The following is a 20,005-nucleotide window of genomic DNA, read 5'->3' as shown; positions in this document are numbered from 1 at the left end:
GACACCTCCTCTCTGTGGTGGTGGGGCATTACAAGTGCAGAATGGTCCAAGGAACCTGGGCAGACTTAGAGGTCAGTTTTCACATCAGCATTCTAAAGATGAGGGTAATTCTTCCAGTTTTACCAGCTTTTCAGAGCTACCTTTCTCCAGGGGTAATCAACAGTCACTCAGACAATATGTCAATAATATGGTATATCTACAAGCAGGGAGGAAACAGCTCTTATTCCCTTTGCAGAGAGACCATGAATGTATGGCAATGTGTGATAGCTTTATACTGCTAGCAACATACACTTTGGGAAAAGCCAGTTGCCTACTGGACAGGCACGGCAGATCTGGTCTAATGCCTCATGAGTGGTCTCTCAATCCTACAGTAGAACAGCTCATCTTCCAATGCTGGGGCCAGCCTTGCTGTGGTTGCTTTGCTTTCCCATCCAGTACCAAAACAGCTACTTTGCCCTGATCTCTCCAGAGGGATGCTGTAATCTGTCAGTGGTCTCCTGTACTCCTGTCATACCTCTCAACTGTACAGATTTTTAAAGAATGTCCAGATTTTTACATCATCTTTTTGGTTCATTTCTCATAAAATTGTAGTTTTCTGGCAAATCACTGACAAATCTTTGATGGCTGAAGTCAGAAAATAGTGACAGATATTTGAGTTTCAAACTTTATACCCTTCAGAAAATACAATGTAATGCAAAATGTACTGTTCTATCAACTTTCTAAGCTTGTAACAAGAACAGCAGCAGCAAAACGACATAAGGTGTTATCCAAAGCAAACAAATAAGCAAAACACCAATGGAACCAGCAGAAGACCAAGTATTTTAGCGTAAAAACACTTTTAATCACTATTTGTTAGAACAACTTCATCAGAAAAACAGAGAGCACCCACAAACTCACTTTTTAAATACATCGATCGTTAAACTATACCCAGTCAAACGTGTCTAGCAATTTACACTTAAAGTAAACCACACCACTCATCAAATAAAATTGAACTTGTTAATACAACCATACAAATAAATAAAAATATAAAACACAAGTATTATTTAATATTTATTTTTCTGTTTTTTAAAAAACACTTTATATTAACAGTGACGTTCAAACCAGGATGCATATAAGAGGCAAGTCTAAGTTGCCACTCTGCCTCTTTTTGTTCAACTACACACTTAAAATCACCACCCCTAATATCTTTATTAACTAATTCAAGCACAGAAAATGTAAATTTCTTCCAATCTGTACACACAACAGAGTGCCTGTATAATGCATTGTTAGTATTTCTTATTCTGATAGCATATACATGCTCCAAAGTACGTTTGCGCAAACATCTAGTGGACATTCCCACATAAAAAGCTGGACATCCACCACACATAGCAACGTAAACAATACCTTCAGTGTTGCATTCTATCCTGGCTGGAACAGTGATATAATCAAGATGCTGCAAAAAAATATGAGGACCCACTTGTATATACCTACATGCCTTACAACCGTGCACCTGAACATTCCAATTCTACCAATGTCCAAGTGACAAAAACCACGGGCCCTCATTTCCAGCACATCTTTGATGTTCTGATTTTTCTTATATACAAAAGCTGGTATGTCACCCACTACTTTAACCATGTCACTATTACCCAGGATGACCTTCCAGTTTTTTTGAATGATCTTACGAATCTGGTAGTTGTCAACGCTCTTATCCAAACAAAACCTAGGTTTGTTTATGACACTAGTATTAGCAACCATCCTCTTTGAAAAACCTTTTTTCAAAATTGGGGGAAAATCAATGTCTGTTCTGGACACTATTTCACTAGCTGCACTGTCCAACATCTCACCAGGGTATCCCCTTTCCAAAAATAGTTTCTTTATAAATTCTATTTCTTCCAGAAAAGAAGTATCTTCAACAGTCATCCGGGAAGCCCATATGAATTGACCACGAGGAATATTCCTTTTTATGAATGCAGGATGGCTACTTTTAAAATGTATGTAACTATTACAAAATGTATTTTTTCTGTGAATAGTACTAACCACATTGTTGGAAAACATGTCCCACTTAAGCACTACATCCAAAAAAGGAACTACCAAACCTGAACCCCCAAGTGTAAATTTCAAAACGTGGGTGCTAGTACTAAGTGCCTCATTGAAACTTTCCATGTTGAGACTATCCTTCCTGACAATAAAGAAGAGGTCATCCACGAATCTTTTATAAAAGACGACTTTGTCATAATACTGAACATGTGAATGAATTTCCAAATCCCACCATCCAAGCACCACATTTGCATAAGTGGGCTCCACTGTTTCACCCATAGACACACCTGAAAGTTGCCTATAAAAATGATCATTGAACAAAAAATAACCATGTTCTAACAATAAATCTAATAAAGATGTATATGTGATGACACTCTGATTGCTCAAGTGTGTATATTTAACCAAAAACCACCTGATGTAATCCACACCTACATCCTGTGGTGTACAAGTGAACAATGACACTGCATCCACTATAATCACAACATAATGCTCCAATGAATTCTCCAGACCAGTAATGAATATTCTTAACTGGTCCAACAAATCCCAGGAGTCAGCTATGTATGATGGTAACTGTTTCACATACGGTTTCAAAATGTAATCCAAATACAGTGATATGCAGTCGGTGCAACTACCAAAGGCTGAGATGATAGGCCTAAAAGGGGGGTTTGTTGTACACTTATGGAGCTTAGGTATTCCGAAAAGCACCCCGACTCTGGGGGTTTCGACATACAAAAAGTCAAATACTTCCCTTGATATTTGACCATCCATTAACAAGCCATATAAGGTATCACAAATGTGTCCATAGCACTTCAAGATATCAGACTTGTACACCTTTTTATATTCTACCTGGTTTGCCAACATCAATTCTATAGCCTTGTTATAGTCTCCCACATTCATGACAACAATACCACCCCCCTTGTTGGCTTTCATAAATCTTAAATCATTTCTACATGTCAGCTCATTCAGTGCCCTTCTCTCATTATTACTTAAGTTGTAATAAGAATGATACTTTTTTCCACTAATTTGACTCCTTATATCCCTTTCACAGAGACTTTCAAACATTTTTAGAGTATGTACTAATGTAGGGTTATACGTGGAAGGTTTAGACAAAGTTGTGCTTAAAGTAACATCATTTAAAATAAACTGTAAATTGAGTTTCCTTGAAAAAACTTCAGTTCCAACAGTGTTTTGGACAAATTTGCCCTTCTACTAGGCTGAAAATTCAAACCTAGTTTCAAAACATTGATATGCTCACAAGTTAAAACAAAATTAGGAAGATTAAATACCGAAATATGAACACAATCAAAGTTCATAGTCCCTGCTACCTCCGCGGCCCACTCCTTCCTCGGCTGCCAGTTTGGTAGCCTCTGCTTCTGTCCCTCTTGTTCTTCAACTGTAAAAAAGCCTTGTTTGGAAAAACAGTCGCTTTAGTTCCAGTCCATTAATTATTCTGTCCAGTATTCATTTCAACTTGCTTACTACAACCATTAGGTGTGTGCACCACAATGTCCGCCTTCCGTTTAGCAGCCATTGAATTGACATCACCACATTGTGCAAAACCAGGAACCAAATTAGAATTTAAAGGGGGCATAACTTGAATATCATTGGAAACCCTGTTGTCTCCGTTAGAAAAATCATTGCCATTTAAAACTTGCCATTGTGTTGAAATAAAATTATTTTTAGGTTTAGAACCTGTTGGAATAAAGTTCACAAACTCATTTTCAAGTTCATAAACAGTGAAGTCTCTTAAAACCTTCTTGGACTTGCGCTGTATTACTTGCTTTTCCATTTTATCTACCCTGTCCAACAGTTGCTGATATTTGGCTGTCAGATCCGAACAGCCTTCCATTAACTGTTGGATATTGTTGTCTAAATGAGCCAGGTCATCTCTAAGAGTTTCTAGTGAACTTGTATTATTTTTGATAAGCAATTTCATAAACTCCAAACCTGCATTATTAAAGAAGCAAACAACTTCTTTAAAAAACAGACTGTCATTAGCAACTCCATTGGGCATTTTAAAGAAACAGAGACCCTTAGGGACAATCCCCACTTTCACACAATGTTCAAAATACTTATTTTCTATGTGCAAAGCACGATATTGCTTCAAGCCCCTCTCCAACTTTGCCAAAGCAGCCAAACCATTATTTCTATTGGTAACTTGGTTTGTCTGAAATAAGTCTTCACAGAAAGGGTCCATGCTTTCTAAACTTGTAAGAGCAGTATTTAAAAAGTGTCCCTATTTTTGGGCCTTTGTCCCACATTATTTATGGCTTTGTCCAGACGTTTTTGCACTAAGAAGTTGAGAGCTATGACTCCTGCATGCTTTCCCTTCATTGCCCTGATCATTGGATTTCTTCAGAAAACCTCAGTGTGGAAGGCTACTATAATCCTTATTGCACCATTCTGGTTCAGACAAATTTAGTTTCTCCTTACTAAGGCTTCATCTTATGGTGCACCCATGGCTTCTCAATCTGCAATTGGATCTCTACTGTCCCATCTCTCCAGAAAGCCTCAACCAGAAATTCACTCCTTCAAACTAACCACTTACTTTCTCCAATTCCAGCAATAATCTCTGATCTTGCCTTAACTCAAAGTGGTTTAGATACTATCAGCTTCTCAAAAAGAATCCACTCATAAAATTTAAAAGAGCAACTGGAAGCAGTTCTCTGAATGGGTCTCCAGCCACAGACTAGACTCTTTCTTTTCTCCATTTCCATTAATCTTGGATTTCTTCTCATTATTGCTTGATGCTGGCTGCAGCTAGTATTCCACAGTTGAAGTTTAATTGGCAGCCATCTCTAATTTTCATGCTGGGGTCCCATTTTTTTCACTTGCAGTGCACAGACTATTCAAAGCCTTCTTAAAAGGGACCTTCATATTACAACCACTCATTAAAGATCAAGTGCCTCATTGGGCCCTCAGTTTCATGCTTGAAACATTAACATGCCCTCCATTCAAACCTGCATCCTCCTTCAAAGTGAAATATGTACTGGTATTACCTCATTAAGAAGGATTTCAGAATTATGGGCACTCTTATCTGTACCTCCCTATTTTGGATTGCTTAAATCTGTCCTAAATAATGCCTAGGTTAGTCTTTTGCTGTATAGTACAATCAAATATTTTAAATGCATTTATGGCATCAGCTCCAGCAAGGTGAAGAAAAGTAATGAATTTCACTACAGTTTACTGCCAAATTGCTCTGTGAAACCATGGCCACTGTGGAGTAAGTGGAAGAATGTATGCCATAACAAAAATATAGCTGTAGTCAAAAGAAGGATGGTGGCCAAAGTTCATTCACTGAAAAGACCAAGATTTTGCTCAGAAATCAAAGTGTCTGGTTCATCTAAGAGATTTAATTTCTGGTTCATTTTGCTGTTTTGGGATTTATTTCTTTGGTTTGATACTTTTTAATAACATTATAACTCATTATAATTGTTTAATGTATTTATGCCTGTTTGGTGTCTTTTTAAGTTTTTTTGGTTATTCTGTCAGGTTTTTCTTTTTATTTTGCTGCTTTTCATCAAGGGGTTTATTTATTTCAGCTTTTAGATTTCATCTTGTGGTATAGTTGTAGCCATTTCATCATTTGCACCATGTATTTTCATTGGTTTAATCCTCAGCAGCAGTGTAGATGAACTGGATGCGTTTTTGATTGGAGTACTTTGTCAGCTCTGTTCACCATACAGTAAAAGTCAAATCCACTAGCGCTTCTTAATCCTGCTGTGAAACCATGTGATGTGTGACTATCAAAACCTACTCTACAGGTGGCATAACAAAGGCACACACTGGAGCCAGCATGGATACATCTATGTGGTTTGCCATTCTTTCAGTGACGACTGGTGAATTATGTACTACATAACCTTACATGCAAGATATGAATACTGATCTTACAGTGGAACTCTCATTTTATAAATTACAGCAAATGGCTTATCTGGCACAAAGAAGCATTGGGTCACTATCTTTGGATTGCAAATTGTCATATTTGCTCTTACACAATGCATGTTGGAGCTTGCTTAGGGGATTTATTAATCTCATCCTTTGAGCATGACTGTCTGACGTTTTAATGAATTTTTGGGATGCATTTTTTACTGCCAGATAAAGAACAAATCACTTATGTATTAAACAGCTTGCTTACTAAGAGTACTGTTTGGGACATGTCTCATGGTGTTTGATGTGGTGCTTATAAAAAACTTCCAGATCTTACCCTAGTTTAATAAAATTATGAGTGCTATTCATAGTCCCTTTGTGTACTACACAAAGCCATCCACACAGGCAAGTATAGAAGGGCATTGTAGTTCACAAACTGCTTGCATGCTACAGCACAAGGGTTCACACCCGAGAAGTGAATACACTGTTCAATTTTCAAAGCTGCATGCAAATGTAGCGTTCTGTGGGCAAGATCTGTATGAATTAGATCACTGTGCATCAGGGAGAGTTATCCAACTTTGGAGGATGCGTAGTATAGCAATTTATGAATGACTGTATGTCCCCTGTATATTTGATCTGTGACACTCCTCCCAGTCTAGTGTCATTAGTTCATTCAATTTAATAGAGAACATTTGTGAAGGCCAACCTGGAACACTGGAAAATATTAAGGTACAAGGAAAATATTAAGGTACAACCCAACACCCTAATAATGGATGATTTCAACTACCCCACTATTAACTGGGAAAAGTCATGTACCAACTCTTTTGCTCAACGTTTTCTGGAAATCATCAATTCCAGCACCTTGGATCAACTTATCCACACCCCCACCAGGGGCAGCAATATCCTAGACCTGGTCATCACCAGCATGGGCTACTGGTGTTCCACACCAGAGGTCAGCTCCTCGTTGGTCAAATCTGACCACAAGCTAATCACCCTAGACATCCACATCCTGGTCCCACCTCCCATTAGGAAAACAACTGTAAAAAATTTCTTCAAAGCCAACTTCACGCTTCTTAAGACAGAAGTGGCAAACTTCACGACACCCATGCAGATGGACAATAGAGGTATGACTGCTGAATCCTACACAAATGCAATTTATAAGCACTTACATGAGTGCATGGATCATGCTGTCCCTAACAGAACCAAGATGCTATCCTCCAAAAAAAGGAAGCCAATCTGGTGGTCTTCTGCCATAAACAAACTCTACAACAGAAGAAAGAAACTGTTGCAAAAAAGAGTAAAATCCCACAATTGGAGGACCTCCCTGGCCAGCCTCAGTAAGAAGCTGAGATCCCTCATAAAATCCTCCAAAGCTAGTTATGAAAACAAAATCGCCACTGATTCTAAAGATAACCACAAAGCATTCTATAGCTATGTCAAGAATCTCAATGGCAACAATCAGATCTGCTCTGAGTTACAGCACAATGACACTAAACCAACTGATATTGCCAGCATCCTGGCAGATAGGTTCAGTGCTAACTTTACCCCCTCTCACCCCCTAAAGGGCCCATCTTTATACCGGAAGAATGAAAAGTTCCTGTAATCATGACTGCACAGGTAAAAACCTCACTCTCCAAAGCCAAGAACACGGAATCCATGGGACCTGACAACATCCCAGGCTGCCTTCTACACGAACTACAGAATGAACTGTCACCCCATCTAAGTACTATATTCAATCATAGCCTCACCTCAGGCTTTGTGCCCATTGAATGGCGCACCACGATGGTTATCCCACTCCACAAAGGGGGGCCACAACAGACCCCATAGAACTACCGCCCCATTAGCCTGATGAGCCTGGTCTGCACGGCCTTGGAACGTATCATCATGAAACTCATAAACAAAGACATTGGAGATCTTCAAACTCTGGAACCCACACAGTTCGGGTTTGTAAAAGGCAGAGCATGTCTCCTAAACCTGATAGACTTCTTTGAAGCAGTCACCAGAGCCATAAATGAGGGTAAGGTGGTTCACACAGCCTATCTAGATCTCGCCAAGGCGTTCGACATCATCCCCCAGTCTGGAATCATAGATAAACTCACTAAACTAGGTATAAATCCCTATGTCACAAGATGAGTTGCCAACTGGCTTTTTGTCAGAACCCACACTGTGAAAGTAGCAGACTCCAACTCAGACTTCAGACCAGTGACAAGTGGAGTACCACAGGGTTCAGTTCTGGGCCCTCTCCAGTTTGGTATCTACTTCTCTGAAGTACAGGCTAACACAGAAGGTCTTTGGCTAACTAAATTCACAGATGACTGCAAACTAGGAGCCATAATTGAAACTCGTAACGATGTGGACATCCTACAAAATGGTGTCACTTAGACAGATGCCTGGTGTCAAAGCCATGGTCTCAAGCTCAATGCCAAAAAGTGCATTGTCATCCCCTTTGGTAAAAACTCTGTACCCATGAACTACCATATTGGCGGTAGTCTACTTACCACCAAAAGTGTGATAAGAGACCTTGGGACACAGGTGGACAGTAGTCTCTCCTTTGATAATCACATCGCCACAGTGGTCAGGAAATCCTTATACGTGGCACACCTCATCACAAAAGGTTTCTCATCCAGAAAAAAAGAGGTCATTGTTCCCCTCTACTCATCACTCATTAGACCCATTATAGAGTACAACACCCCTTTTGGTATGTACTTCACAAGACATCTACAACAACTGGAAAGGCCGCAAAAATACCTCACAAAGAGGATTACTGGTTTGAAACAGATGCCTTATGCAGACCGACTCAAAAAACTCCAGCTTTACTCCGTCACATATTGCCTACTCAGAGGCGATCTCTGCCTAACATACAAAGCTATGTCAAACCCAGAGCTGTTGGACATGCTCCACTTAAAGAAATCCCAGTCCCTCTGAGCTACTCGCTCTAGGGACCTAAACCTTGTCACCACAATAAACAGAACATGCTGGAGGGATAGATTCCTGTCCCAGAGGCTATGTCAAACAGAGCTCCTCATTAGCATTCTTCAAGAAAAATCTTGATGACTAGATGGGTAATAGGAAATTCACCTTGGGGATCACTTCTGTGGTTCTGCCTGACAGGGGCACAGGAAAATAATTTTCTTGGGTGGCGAAAACCAGGGTACCTTTTTGGCTAGGCTTGTATAGGCCCTAGGGCCAATAGCCTAGTACCTACCTATGAACCTATGCACTATGCTACTTCTGAAAAAAACAGTGCAGCAAGTACAGTGTGGCCCTTCATTAGCTTTGTACACCAATTGCTGGTAATACAATTATCTGAGCAGGGCAGGTATCTTCTTTTCTGTTTCACCTTGCTGATATCACCATTCCCAGTAAATAATACTTTGCAGTGTGTGCATGTTTGTGTGGGGGCGGGTGTGTGTGTGTGTATGTGGGTGTGTCTCTGTGGTGAGATGTGAGTGGTGAGATATGAGTGGAAGTGTATATATGTTACTGTGTGTAGTAGCTGCATGTGGGGGTGTGTGTTCAGCGGTATGACTGGGAGCATGTTTATTGATATGTATATTCATGTATATGTGACTGGGCTGTGGGGGTGCATGTGTCCTTACTAGTCCGATATCCCAGCAGGACTAGTTCTTGCCCTATGCCCATTACTTGCCAGGGTAACCTGCATTTCCCCATGACCATCAATCAGATGAGGCAAATAGTCATAGTTGGGGGACAGATGGAGTCTTGCCTATTGTTGTAATAGCACTGATTGAGGTTCTGGTAGGGAGTATTTGTGTATATGTACATGTGCATGTCTGCAATACTTGGTTTCTCAGGTTGGTAGGACATCCTCTTGCAGTTCTGTAAAATGCTAAGGTGGATGATTCTTAAACATGCAGCTGACAATTTAATGCAATTTAGCACTATGTAGAGTATGCATGACACTGAACTATATTGCTGCTGAGCAGTGCAAGTCTGCCTATCCAAGCAATGTGAGTTGCACTGCTGAGCAGCCTTTCTCTGAATATCAGCCCATGAATGAACATTTTTATTTATGTCAATATCATGTTTTTCTGGAAAATCTAGAGGCTTTGTATCTTTACATATTTTAATCTGTATACTATATACTTAAGTGGGAAGAAAGGACAGAAAAAATTGAGGTGGGGATAAAATACTTATAGTTTAAACACAAGGAATAGAATGCTTATAGTTTAGAAACATAACTTTTGTCATTGTTTAATTAATCCTGTTCCTTCTTTCAAGTAGAATGCATGGAAATACAAATTCTTGATGACATAATTGCTTATTTTGTTTTAGTGGCTGCAGAAAAGATTCAACGTGTTTTTGACATGGCTCTTCACAAGGTTATTTTAAAAGCATGGCGTGCAGAGGCCCAGGAGTGTAAAAAGACAAGGGAGTATTTTGAGGTAAGCAATACTACTGATATTGATATGCAGATAGTTGAAGATATCAAAAGATGCGATCTTATTTGTGACCCTAACCTAAGTTATAACCTCAAGTTGGAATAGTACACTGCAGCCGAAATGTATAAAAAGATGTTGCATAAAGTAGTTATGTTAGAATAGCATATTACAGACAAAGTGTACAAAAACATGAACTGTTAAGTAGGTGTTAGACTATTAAATAACAGTGAAAATGTCCAAAACATATTTTATAGAAAATTACAATTTACAGGTGTAGCACTTCTGCAGCTTTAGCATTATTTGCTGCCTCCTCTTTTTCAAAAGTTTGCGGCTGACTTTATGGTCTTATTTTATTAGATCGTGTGACATGCAGGTAATGTTAGCTGCTATATTTCTTTATTGGAGATTTTGCCAAGAAGGTGACATATAGTGAGAAAAGTAGCATGTAGTATTCATAAAAAGGTAAAACACTAGCAATTATCTCCTTAGATATCCACATTTTCACTGGCTGTTTTCAGCTTTTGTGTATTATAACTAAGTGTCCTTTCAGCATCTTAAATCAGCAAGTCATATGCATACAGGCTGGTCAGTGTGGTGGAGCATAGATTTCCATGTGACAAATGGATTGAAGATACTGCAGTGCAGTACAAGGGGGGGAGGGTGTGCTACACTCCTGAGTGCATTGTCCTTTGGATGATATTTTAAACTGATGTCCCATCTGCTTGAGTTGGTCGTAGCTCAGGTGGATGTAAAAGATCCCATGGCACCTATCAAAAAGAGTAGGGGTCCTTTATTTATATACAAAAATAACTCTTATTTACAAAATATTTAAATATATTTATAAATGTACAAATATATAGATGTACAAGTCTGTTTACACATTAATACTAAATTTCCATCCTTATTAGATTCCACTCCTTTTTACATAACCACCATCTGATTTTATTTAATATTGTTGCTTAAATACATTTACTATTAAGCATAATTTCATTTATTCTTTCATTCCAAATAACCAGTATAACATAAAATAACTTTTTATCTATTCTTTTAACACATTCTTTACTTCTATTCTTATAACAATATTTAATCATATTCATGTTTATTTTATTGACTTATTTTATTTCTTAAAAAAATCTTCTTTACATAGTTTTTCCCATAACTTTCATATTCTTTTACATTTCAAAAATACATGATCCGTAGTTTCTTCCTCTTGACAATGTAAACATATTCTACCACTTTTTTCTTATATGGCATATTTCCTTTTACTGACAATTTATCTATTACTAATCACTACAAAAAATCTTGACATTCTACTTTCTGATTACACAATTTGCTTATTATTTTTATTGCTTTATTTTTTAAATCTATTAAATTTTTCCATGGTTTTACATGCTAATGTTTTATAATTACAGTCTTATACCATACTTTTCTGTCGTTTTCTATATCATCAATTTTTATTTTCCACAAAAATATTTTTTTATTGGTAACATTTTATTTCATTTACACACTCTTTTTCTCATTTACTCTTTTTTACCACCCCCCCAAATTTATCATACTTATATTTATATGGTTTTACTACTAATCCCTCTTTTTCATTTATTTACTTTAACACTTGGTACAAATTTGATAAAGTAGTATATACCACTGGGTTAATTAACCATAAACCTTCTTGTTCTGTATTTGCATATGAATCTCCTATTTTTACTGAGTTTAATCTCGAACCACATATAAATGAAAAAGTTATCTGAAGTAATTCCTTTTCAAATACTGTTGGCAACATAAATACACTTGCTAAGTATGCTATTTTTCCAGCAGTGATACATTTATCCAATACACCTTTTTTCTAAATGGTAATTTATGCATTCTCCAGAAATTACAGTTTTTCCCTTTGAATTCTGCTTATATCTTTATTCAAAATTTTATGCAAAAATTTCATTCATTGTAAAATGTATACCCCTAGCTTTACTACATTACATATTCTCTTTATTTAAAGCCATCCCTATCACCTGTAGACACTCATTTCTACAAATTATTTCTTCTTTCATCTACATTTTGTTTTCTGCAATTATTATAATATCACCTGCAGAACTAGAATTCGTAACTCTTTAGTTGTTATATAACCCAACTCCTTAATTTTGTATTTTATCTCACATACTTTCTCATTTATAACTAATGCAAAGAGTATACAACTCATTGGACATCCCTATCTTACACAACTCTTCATATGTACCTCTTGGCTTAACCTGCCATTTACAAGTATTTTTACTTTATTATTACTATATGCTTACATACATAATTTCGTAACTTTCTTACTTATATCATATTCTTTCATTATTGCACATAAGATTTCTTGTCCAGTTGTGTCAAATGCCTTATTAAGGTCTCCTATCATAATCTTCACTTCTTCTTTTCTAGTCATAATATCATCCACAAATTCTGTAAATATCATTAATAATTTTTGACAACCCTTCCCCTTTATAATATATATATATATATATATATATATATATATATATATATATATATATATATATATATATATATATTTTTTTTTTTAATTATCTTCTGTCTCCCTTCTTCTATATGAATTTAAGTATTCACTCCAAATTTTTATATATAAAAACTTCATTTAACCAGTCATTCAAAATCTTTACAATTTTTTTTGCCAATCCCTGAAATTTTTATATATTTCATACCCTATTCCATCTGGTTCTGCAGTCAAAGCTATATTTACTTGTCCTAATACTTTATTTAGCTCATTTAATGAAATCCCGTTTTCCAACTTTTTATTTTCTTTTTCTGTTAACGTTTTTACTTCCCATGTTTTTTTCTCTACCTTTTTTTCTTAAAACATTCCTTGTACATATTGTACCACACTATCCATAATATTTTCCTGAGTTTTTTCTATTTCTCCTTTTACATTTTTTTATTTCTCTCATTACACTACCATTTTCCTTTACTAATCTGTTTAAGTAACTTGACACTTCTCTTTTCCCTGTAAAAAACATTGTTGTTTATATAAAAATTCTTGTATTTTTTTCTTGATTTCTTTCATATAATTATTTTTTGTCAAAGTACTTTCTATCATTATGTTCTAAATCATCCAGTGCATCATTATATGTTCTTTTATATGTTTCTCTACTTTTCTGGCATCATATTGCCACTGTAAAAACATTTTTTGTTTTTTTCCTTAAATATCATCTACCAAAACAAAGCAATGTCTTTCAGCTTCTCCTCTTAGGGGTCACCACAGTGGATCACTAGTCCACAGATTGATTGGCAGTAGAGCTTTTATGGTGCAGAGTTGCTAGCCTGGCGGCCAACCTTCACAGAAGGCACACACACACACACACACACACACACACACACACACACACACACACACACACACACACACACACACACACCTGCATGTCTTTAAAACTCACTCAACCGCAGGGAGGACATGCAGACTCCACACAGAAGGTGGTCCAGCCGAGATTTGAACCAGAGAACCTCTTGCTGTGAAGCGACAACATTAACTGCTGCACCACTGTTGCTGACTTAAGATGAATTTATATAACATGTTCTCATAGTAATATGATCTTTCCATAGCTACATTGCTAATATCTTTCCTTCTTCATTTCATGATTTCTCATTTATCTTCTTTATTCTTTGCCTATTTTTATATATTCCCTGTTTTTTTATTTCTAGCCATTTTGCAAGATGATCAGAAAATCATGTTTCAACTACAGCCTTTACTCCTATAACTAAACCTTCTGATTTTATCAAATAATGTTTCAGTTCTATCCATACCCCTTTTGTAAGTCCATGAATTTTTGACCCAGTGGTTTAACTTACCACATTTTATAAATTCTAACATTTTTCTTATATAATTTCCTTTGGTTTTATACTTGCCTCTTAAATTACAACTGCAGTCTCCTTTTATTATAATATTCATGTTTCTCACTATAATCTAATCTAAAAGTCTAAACTCTGATGAAGTAAGCTTTCCATTTCTTTACAACTAATATAAAGATATAATGTTATAATTCTACATACTTATTTCCATTTTAAATCTACAGTGGTTAATCCTCCCTTTTTGCTAAAGTTACATCTAATATCTTTACTGTACTTCTACATCTTTCATTTCTTAAATTCCAGATTATCTTTCTGTTTGTAATCATTCTTTAGTTGTTAAAAATCTTGTGTCTTCTAATATAATTATATCTACATCACATGTAATACACTCCAAAATTCATATTCTTTTTACTATATTCTTAATACTATTCATATTTACAGAAGGTACTCTAAAATGTTCATTTTCCCTTTGATTTATGTTTTCATAAGTTCATAGCTAATTACTAAGCTTGTTTCCTGACTAGGCCATTTAACCCTATCAGATTTCCTTCCCAAAATTTACCTTGTGTCTGTCAGTCAAACACTTTAACCGTTATAACAAACCCCAGTCATTAGCTGTATATATTCTTTTTCATCCATTTACTTTTTCCTCTTTTTTACTTATCCATTTCAATTTTCTTTTTCTATCTTCTATCCCTTTGCCAATATAATTCTTTTTTCTTATACTACCTCCCAATTTATGTATTCTTCATCACTTATTTCAGAACTTTCTTCTATGTCTTCTTTAGTATTTTTTTTCATCTAATTTTTCTTTTATTTCTACTACTTCTAAAATTTCATATTTTTTGTTAATTTTCTTCTCTTTCTTTTTCCTTACTCTTATTTTCATTTTTGCAATCCATCCATAAATGTCCAATTTTGTTACATTTATAACATTTCAATTCACATTTTCTGCATCATGCCTCATTTCCCCACAAATATAACATTTTCTTTTGTCACTGTTACTTATCAAATGTTCTTCTTTTCCAGAAAAAAACAAACAAAAAAAAACATGTTTTGGGTTGTCCCCAGTATTTTATGACACCTCCACATTTATCATGCTTGGCATATGTTTACTTGTTTTCCTCTCTCTATTTTTAGCACAATATTACAATCCAAGCCACCAGTCAATAAACTCAATTTATCATAACGTTTTGCAATGTCCATTACTTCTTTACATAAAGTTTTCAAATTTCCTTTCAAATTTTCTCTTTGTACCTTTGGTCGAAGTTGTACATGAATTTTATTTATTTTATTTTTTGTTTCCCTGCTAAATGCTTTTGTCACATAAAGATTCCATGGGTTATAGACTTTCTTTTTTGTTATATTCTCCAATAAATTTTCCATTGAAAAAACAGACTCAAATATAATGTCACTAAATGTCTTTGTTAATAAGAATAAATGTTCTTACCTCATGTGCTTTTACACCCAAACACGCTGTTAAATTGTCCCACACTTCATAATTGTCCATTTCTTTGTCGTCTTTACTTTGAATTCTTACTATGTACTTCCATTTTTCATTTTCTTTTACCTTCTTTTCTGCTAATCTACTTTTGCCTTACTATATTTTCTCTACATATGTTTTCTTCTCCACCTCACCACTCTTCTTCACGACTGTCTATGCATCTTCCTTTTGTATTTTCTCCATAATGTCCCCCCAGGAAACATCTCCTTGATTTTCTGGCTAATTCTGCACCACCAATTCTTCAAGTAAATCATCCCACAGCCCTCACAACAGGCCATTTGTAATTATACATCCATCCTTTGCTGACTCATCTCCATCAAACAGATTTCATAAAAACATTTCCTCAGAATCCTGCACACATTTTCCTGTCTGGATATTTGCTTCCTTCTCCATTTCTTTCACCACTCCATCATCTTCTTCTCTATATGCCTCCCTCTTTCTCTGGACCGCCTCTGCTCTTGGAATGGAAACAGGGAATGCTTTTGCAAAATGGATCCCACTCACATCAATGATGAGTAGGGGAAGTTCCCTGATGTCTTGGCCAAATTCTCCCCAGTAGTATAAATACCATCTCAGGTCTCCCCTGAAACTTGCTTAGATGGAAAAAGCTGGTCATCAAAAGTGAATAAATAATAAATAAATTAAGCAAAATAGGGTGTCAAAGTGAAGCTGCAAAGCATAAAGTAGGCTTTACAAGATAGGTGGAATGCTTGCAGCAGTATTGTCAGATTCTGTACTGATTACTCAACACATGGATAGGCAGAAAGCTACACTAAAAATGTTGGCTGATAGCACAGGGCAGCAGAAGGTAGTTTGAGATTGCCCTGAAGGACCCAAAATATTAACAACTCTAATATTTCCTAAAACTGGTAGAGCAAATAAACCGTTTATCTGTCATAACTGCTGAACTAGAGAATATGGCTTATAGATCTGATTTACATTTTGGTAGGCCTTCCATAAGGAGTGGACAACCCTGACTCCATGCCTTTCGCAAAGTGTTTTTTGGGCCAGTCCACTGACATGATAAAAGAAAGAGCATATCAAAATTACTGTCTGATGAATGAAAGCATGAGCATTCATCTAAACATTTTATTGTTATATCCCTGAGTTTTAGGGACAAAAAAAATGCTGTTAAAATATGCAAGAAGGAATTGGTTGTGAGAAATACCCAGGTGAAAGTCACTCTGTGCTATTCTGTTGGCCTCAGCTACAGAAAAAGGATATTTTTCTCTCTATTAGGAGAGCATGGAGACATTTTTGGTGCAAGTATATATTTCATCCACATAGTCCCTCATTGAAAATGGAGAGGACTATTTCTTTCTGCAGTCATGAAAAGGTGGTAGCATTTTTGGAGTGTCAGAAACTCCAAAGATATTGTAGTGGCTGTGACGGAGTGGTTTACCAACATCCATGGAGGTGTGGCCCACTACTCAGAATAAGGGATTTATCAGTCACAGGGATCTAACAAAAAAACTGAATGATGGCAGAAGGTTGCAGTGAGGGTTGTGGAATATGAATGGCAGTTGCAGAAGAGGTGAAGGTAGCTAAAATATTCTGTGACACCAGGGACTCTCAAAGAGGAGGGACATTTTTACTCTTCCAGAACTGTGGCCTGTCTGCTTTGAACTTATTATCAATATTTGATGTTTTGAGAGGACTTTGTGAAGATGAGCTTGCAGATACAGGGGCTCCTGGTAGTTATGTCTCAGACTAAATCAGCTTGCATTCATCATAAATTGAGGATAATTTCCCACTTTCAGCCATGAACTTGCAGTTGCCTGATCACTTTGCTGAGGTGGATTAAGCAACTCAAGCTATAAAGACAACTACTGCTAAAATGTAAGGAACAATATATATCAGTATTGTAAGGTACCAATATGTTGGTACTGTAATGTTACATACCTCACCTGTTAATACTTCAATAGTATTATATTAGAACGGCAGCAGTGTATTTTTTATACAATGATGGTTTACGAGGGTAATTTAATGGCCCTGCTTGCTTGGTGTCTGTGCATAATATGCATATTCTAAATTGAACCCCTCCTACAAGGATGACCTCCTTGCACACATGAAGTGATGACAGAATATTGTAGGAACCTTAAGGGCCCAAAGAGATAGGTTACTTACTCTTATTTTTAATATACTCATAGAGCTGGTACTCTTGACTAGAATGGCACTCTGTGGCAGTGGAGTGGGTTTCTGCAAAGAAGGATTCTCAGCCTCTGCAGATCTGTCACATTGTCAGCAGGTGCACTCATTACTGGGGGTATCCTTTGAGGAAAACTTTATTGCTGTTTTTAACAAAATCTATTACTACCTCCTATTTTAACAAAATATATTACTACCTCTACCTCAAAGTCTATATAAACTATCCATAATACAGGTTTTTAAACCTTCCCACAAAGCTAAGTCAAAGCTCTACAAACTCCATCTAACATCTACTAAACACTCTCTCCTCATTAAAAACCTACTTAGTTCTGGAGATATCCATCCCAACAATGGCCCCTCTTCTCTCCCCAAAACTACCTCTACACTGCCCCCACCTTACTCCTCTAACAGTCACCAACCTCTGTCACAACAGTCATCTCCATCCAAATACTTAACTATTTACTCATTGAATATTCAGAGTCTAGCAAATAAAGTTATTGAGCTGTACTCATGGATAGCTCTCAATACCCCTCACTTCCTCTCCCTATCTGAAACCTGTCTCAAGCCACAAATCTCAACTAGTGAAATAATCCCACCAGGTTATAATATCTTCTGATCTGATAGACCTGTAAAAAAAGGGGGTGGCGTGGCCATCCTCTACTCAAACAACCTCAACCTCTCACCATAGCCTTCCCCAATTCCTGACTTCATCCCAGCTGAAATCATCATCCTTAACTGCCATCTGAATCTCCACAAGAAACTTGCAATTGCCTCTATCTACCTTCCTCCTGGTAACAGTCTGCCCATTCTTGAAAACATCCTATCCTGGTTCTCCCACAACATACCATATGAGACACTTATCCTTGGTGCTGTCAACATTGATTGGTCCAAACTCACAACTGACTCCCCCCAACTCAGTATCCACCTACATGGCTTCCACCAACTTATAACATCTCCCACTCACTTCCATAAAAATTGCACTTCCAGCTACATCATAGACCGGATCCTTACCAATTCCCCCCGCCAATACCACAATCCCACCACCTTACCTGACTCCCTCAGTGATCATCTCCCTACCACCATCTTAAGACACTACTCCCATATACGACTTTTAATTCATCCCAATTTAACTCAGTTCTCCACAACATAGCTTGGTCCATCCTAAAACACCTCCCCCTAAACGATGCTGTAAGCAATTTCAATAGCATCTTCATGAGTACTCTAAACTCCTTAGCTCCCTCTAGGAAGATCAGAGTAAAACCAAATCATGCTCCCTGGCTCTCCAAGGAGACTAGGTCCCTCATGAAACAAAGAGATTGTGCTTGGAAAACCTGGACTAAAACTAAACAACCACCTCTTCTTCAAAAATACAGGCAACTGAGGAACCTTGCAAAAACCATACAACTAATGATAAAAATTATACTATAGCTCTGCTCAGCTTAACAACAAATCCAATCCTCGATAATTTTGGTCAATTCTCAATAATATTCTCTATCCTGGAAAACCCTATAATCCCTCCCCATACCCTAACTCTTCCTGTCAGGAAACAGCTACACTCCTGAATAAACACTTTATCTCTTCCATCCAAAATCTGGTAACCTCTAAGCCAAACTCTACTTAGACACCCACCCCTCCAAGTCCCACTAACACAACTTTGTTTTCTTTTGAGCCAGTTCCCATTACTTACATCAAATGTCTACTACTCAAGCTAAAACCTTGCTCTCCTTCCACTGACAATCTATCTCCTACATTCCTCAAACTTGCTGCTGACTCAATTGCCTATCCTATATCTATACTAATTAATCGATCTATTCTGGAATCAACTGTCCCCACCCTTTGGAAATCTTTCTTCACTATCCCTCTTCATAAAGGTGGAAACTCCACTGACCCCTCAAACTACTGACCCATTGCCATTTTGTCCCCCCTCTCCAAGATATTAGAAAAATGTATTCACTCGCAGCTTCTCAATCACCTCCTCATGCACCACTTACTTACCCCTACCCAACATGGATTTCATCCTCACCACAACACCACCACTGCCCTTCTCTCCTTCACTCATATCATTGCAGAGGCCCTAGACAACAATAAACTCATTTCCTGTCTCTTTCTAGATCTCTTCAAAGCTTTCGATACTGTCTCTCATCCCCTACTACTATCCAAACTCACAAATCTCCACCTATCCCCCTCCACACTTGCCTGGTTTAATAGTTACCTATCTGGCAGGGAA

The 20,005-nt window shown here is 37.0% G+C and overlaps 1 protein-coding gene across 1 annotated transcript in view; it reads left to right on the top strand.

Moving 5' to 3' along the window:
• FBXL13 (F-box and leucine rich repeat protein 13) overlaps positions 1 to 20,005 on the top strand; it is a 2,081,262-nt gene that overhangs the window by 509,707 nt on the left and 1,551,550 nt on the right. The window contains exon 6 of the mRNA XM_044088512.1: positions 10,180 to 10,289. Within this exon, the coding sequence (XP_043944447.1) occupies positions 10,180 to 10,289 (110 nt within the window). The remainder of the gene's footprint in view (positions 1 to 10,179; positions 10,290 to 20,005) is intronic.

Source organism: Protopterus annectens, chromosome 11.part0 (assembly GCF_019279795.1).
Source record: "Protopterus annectens isolate FY-2018-M chromosome 11.part0, PAN1.0, whole genome shotgun sequence".
Taxonomy (NCBI): domain Eukaryota; kingdom Metazoa; phylum Chordata; order Ceratodontiformes; family Protopteridae; genus Protopterus; species Protopterus annectens.
This window is presented reverse-complemented; position numbering and strand designations above follow the sequence as displayed.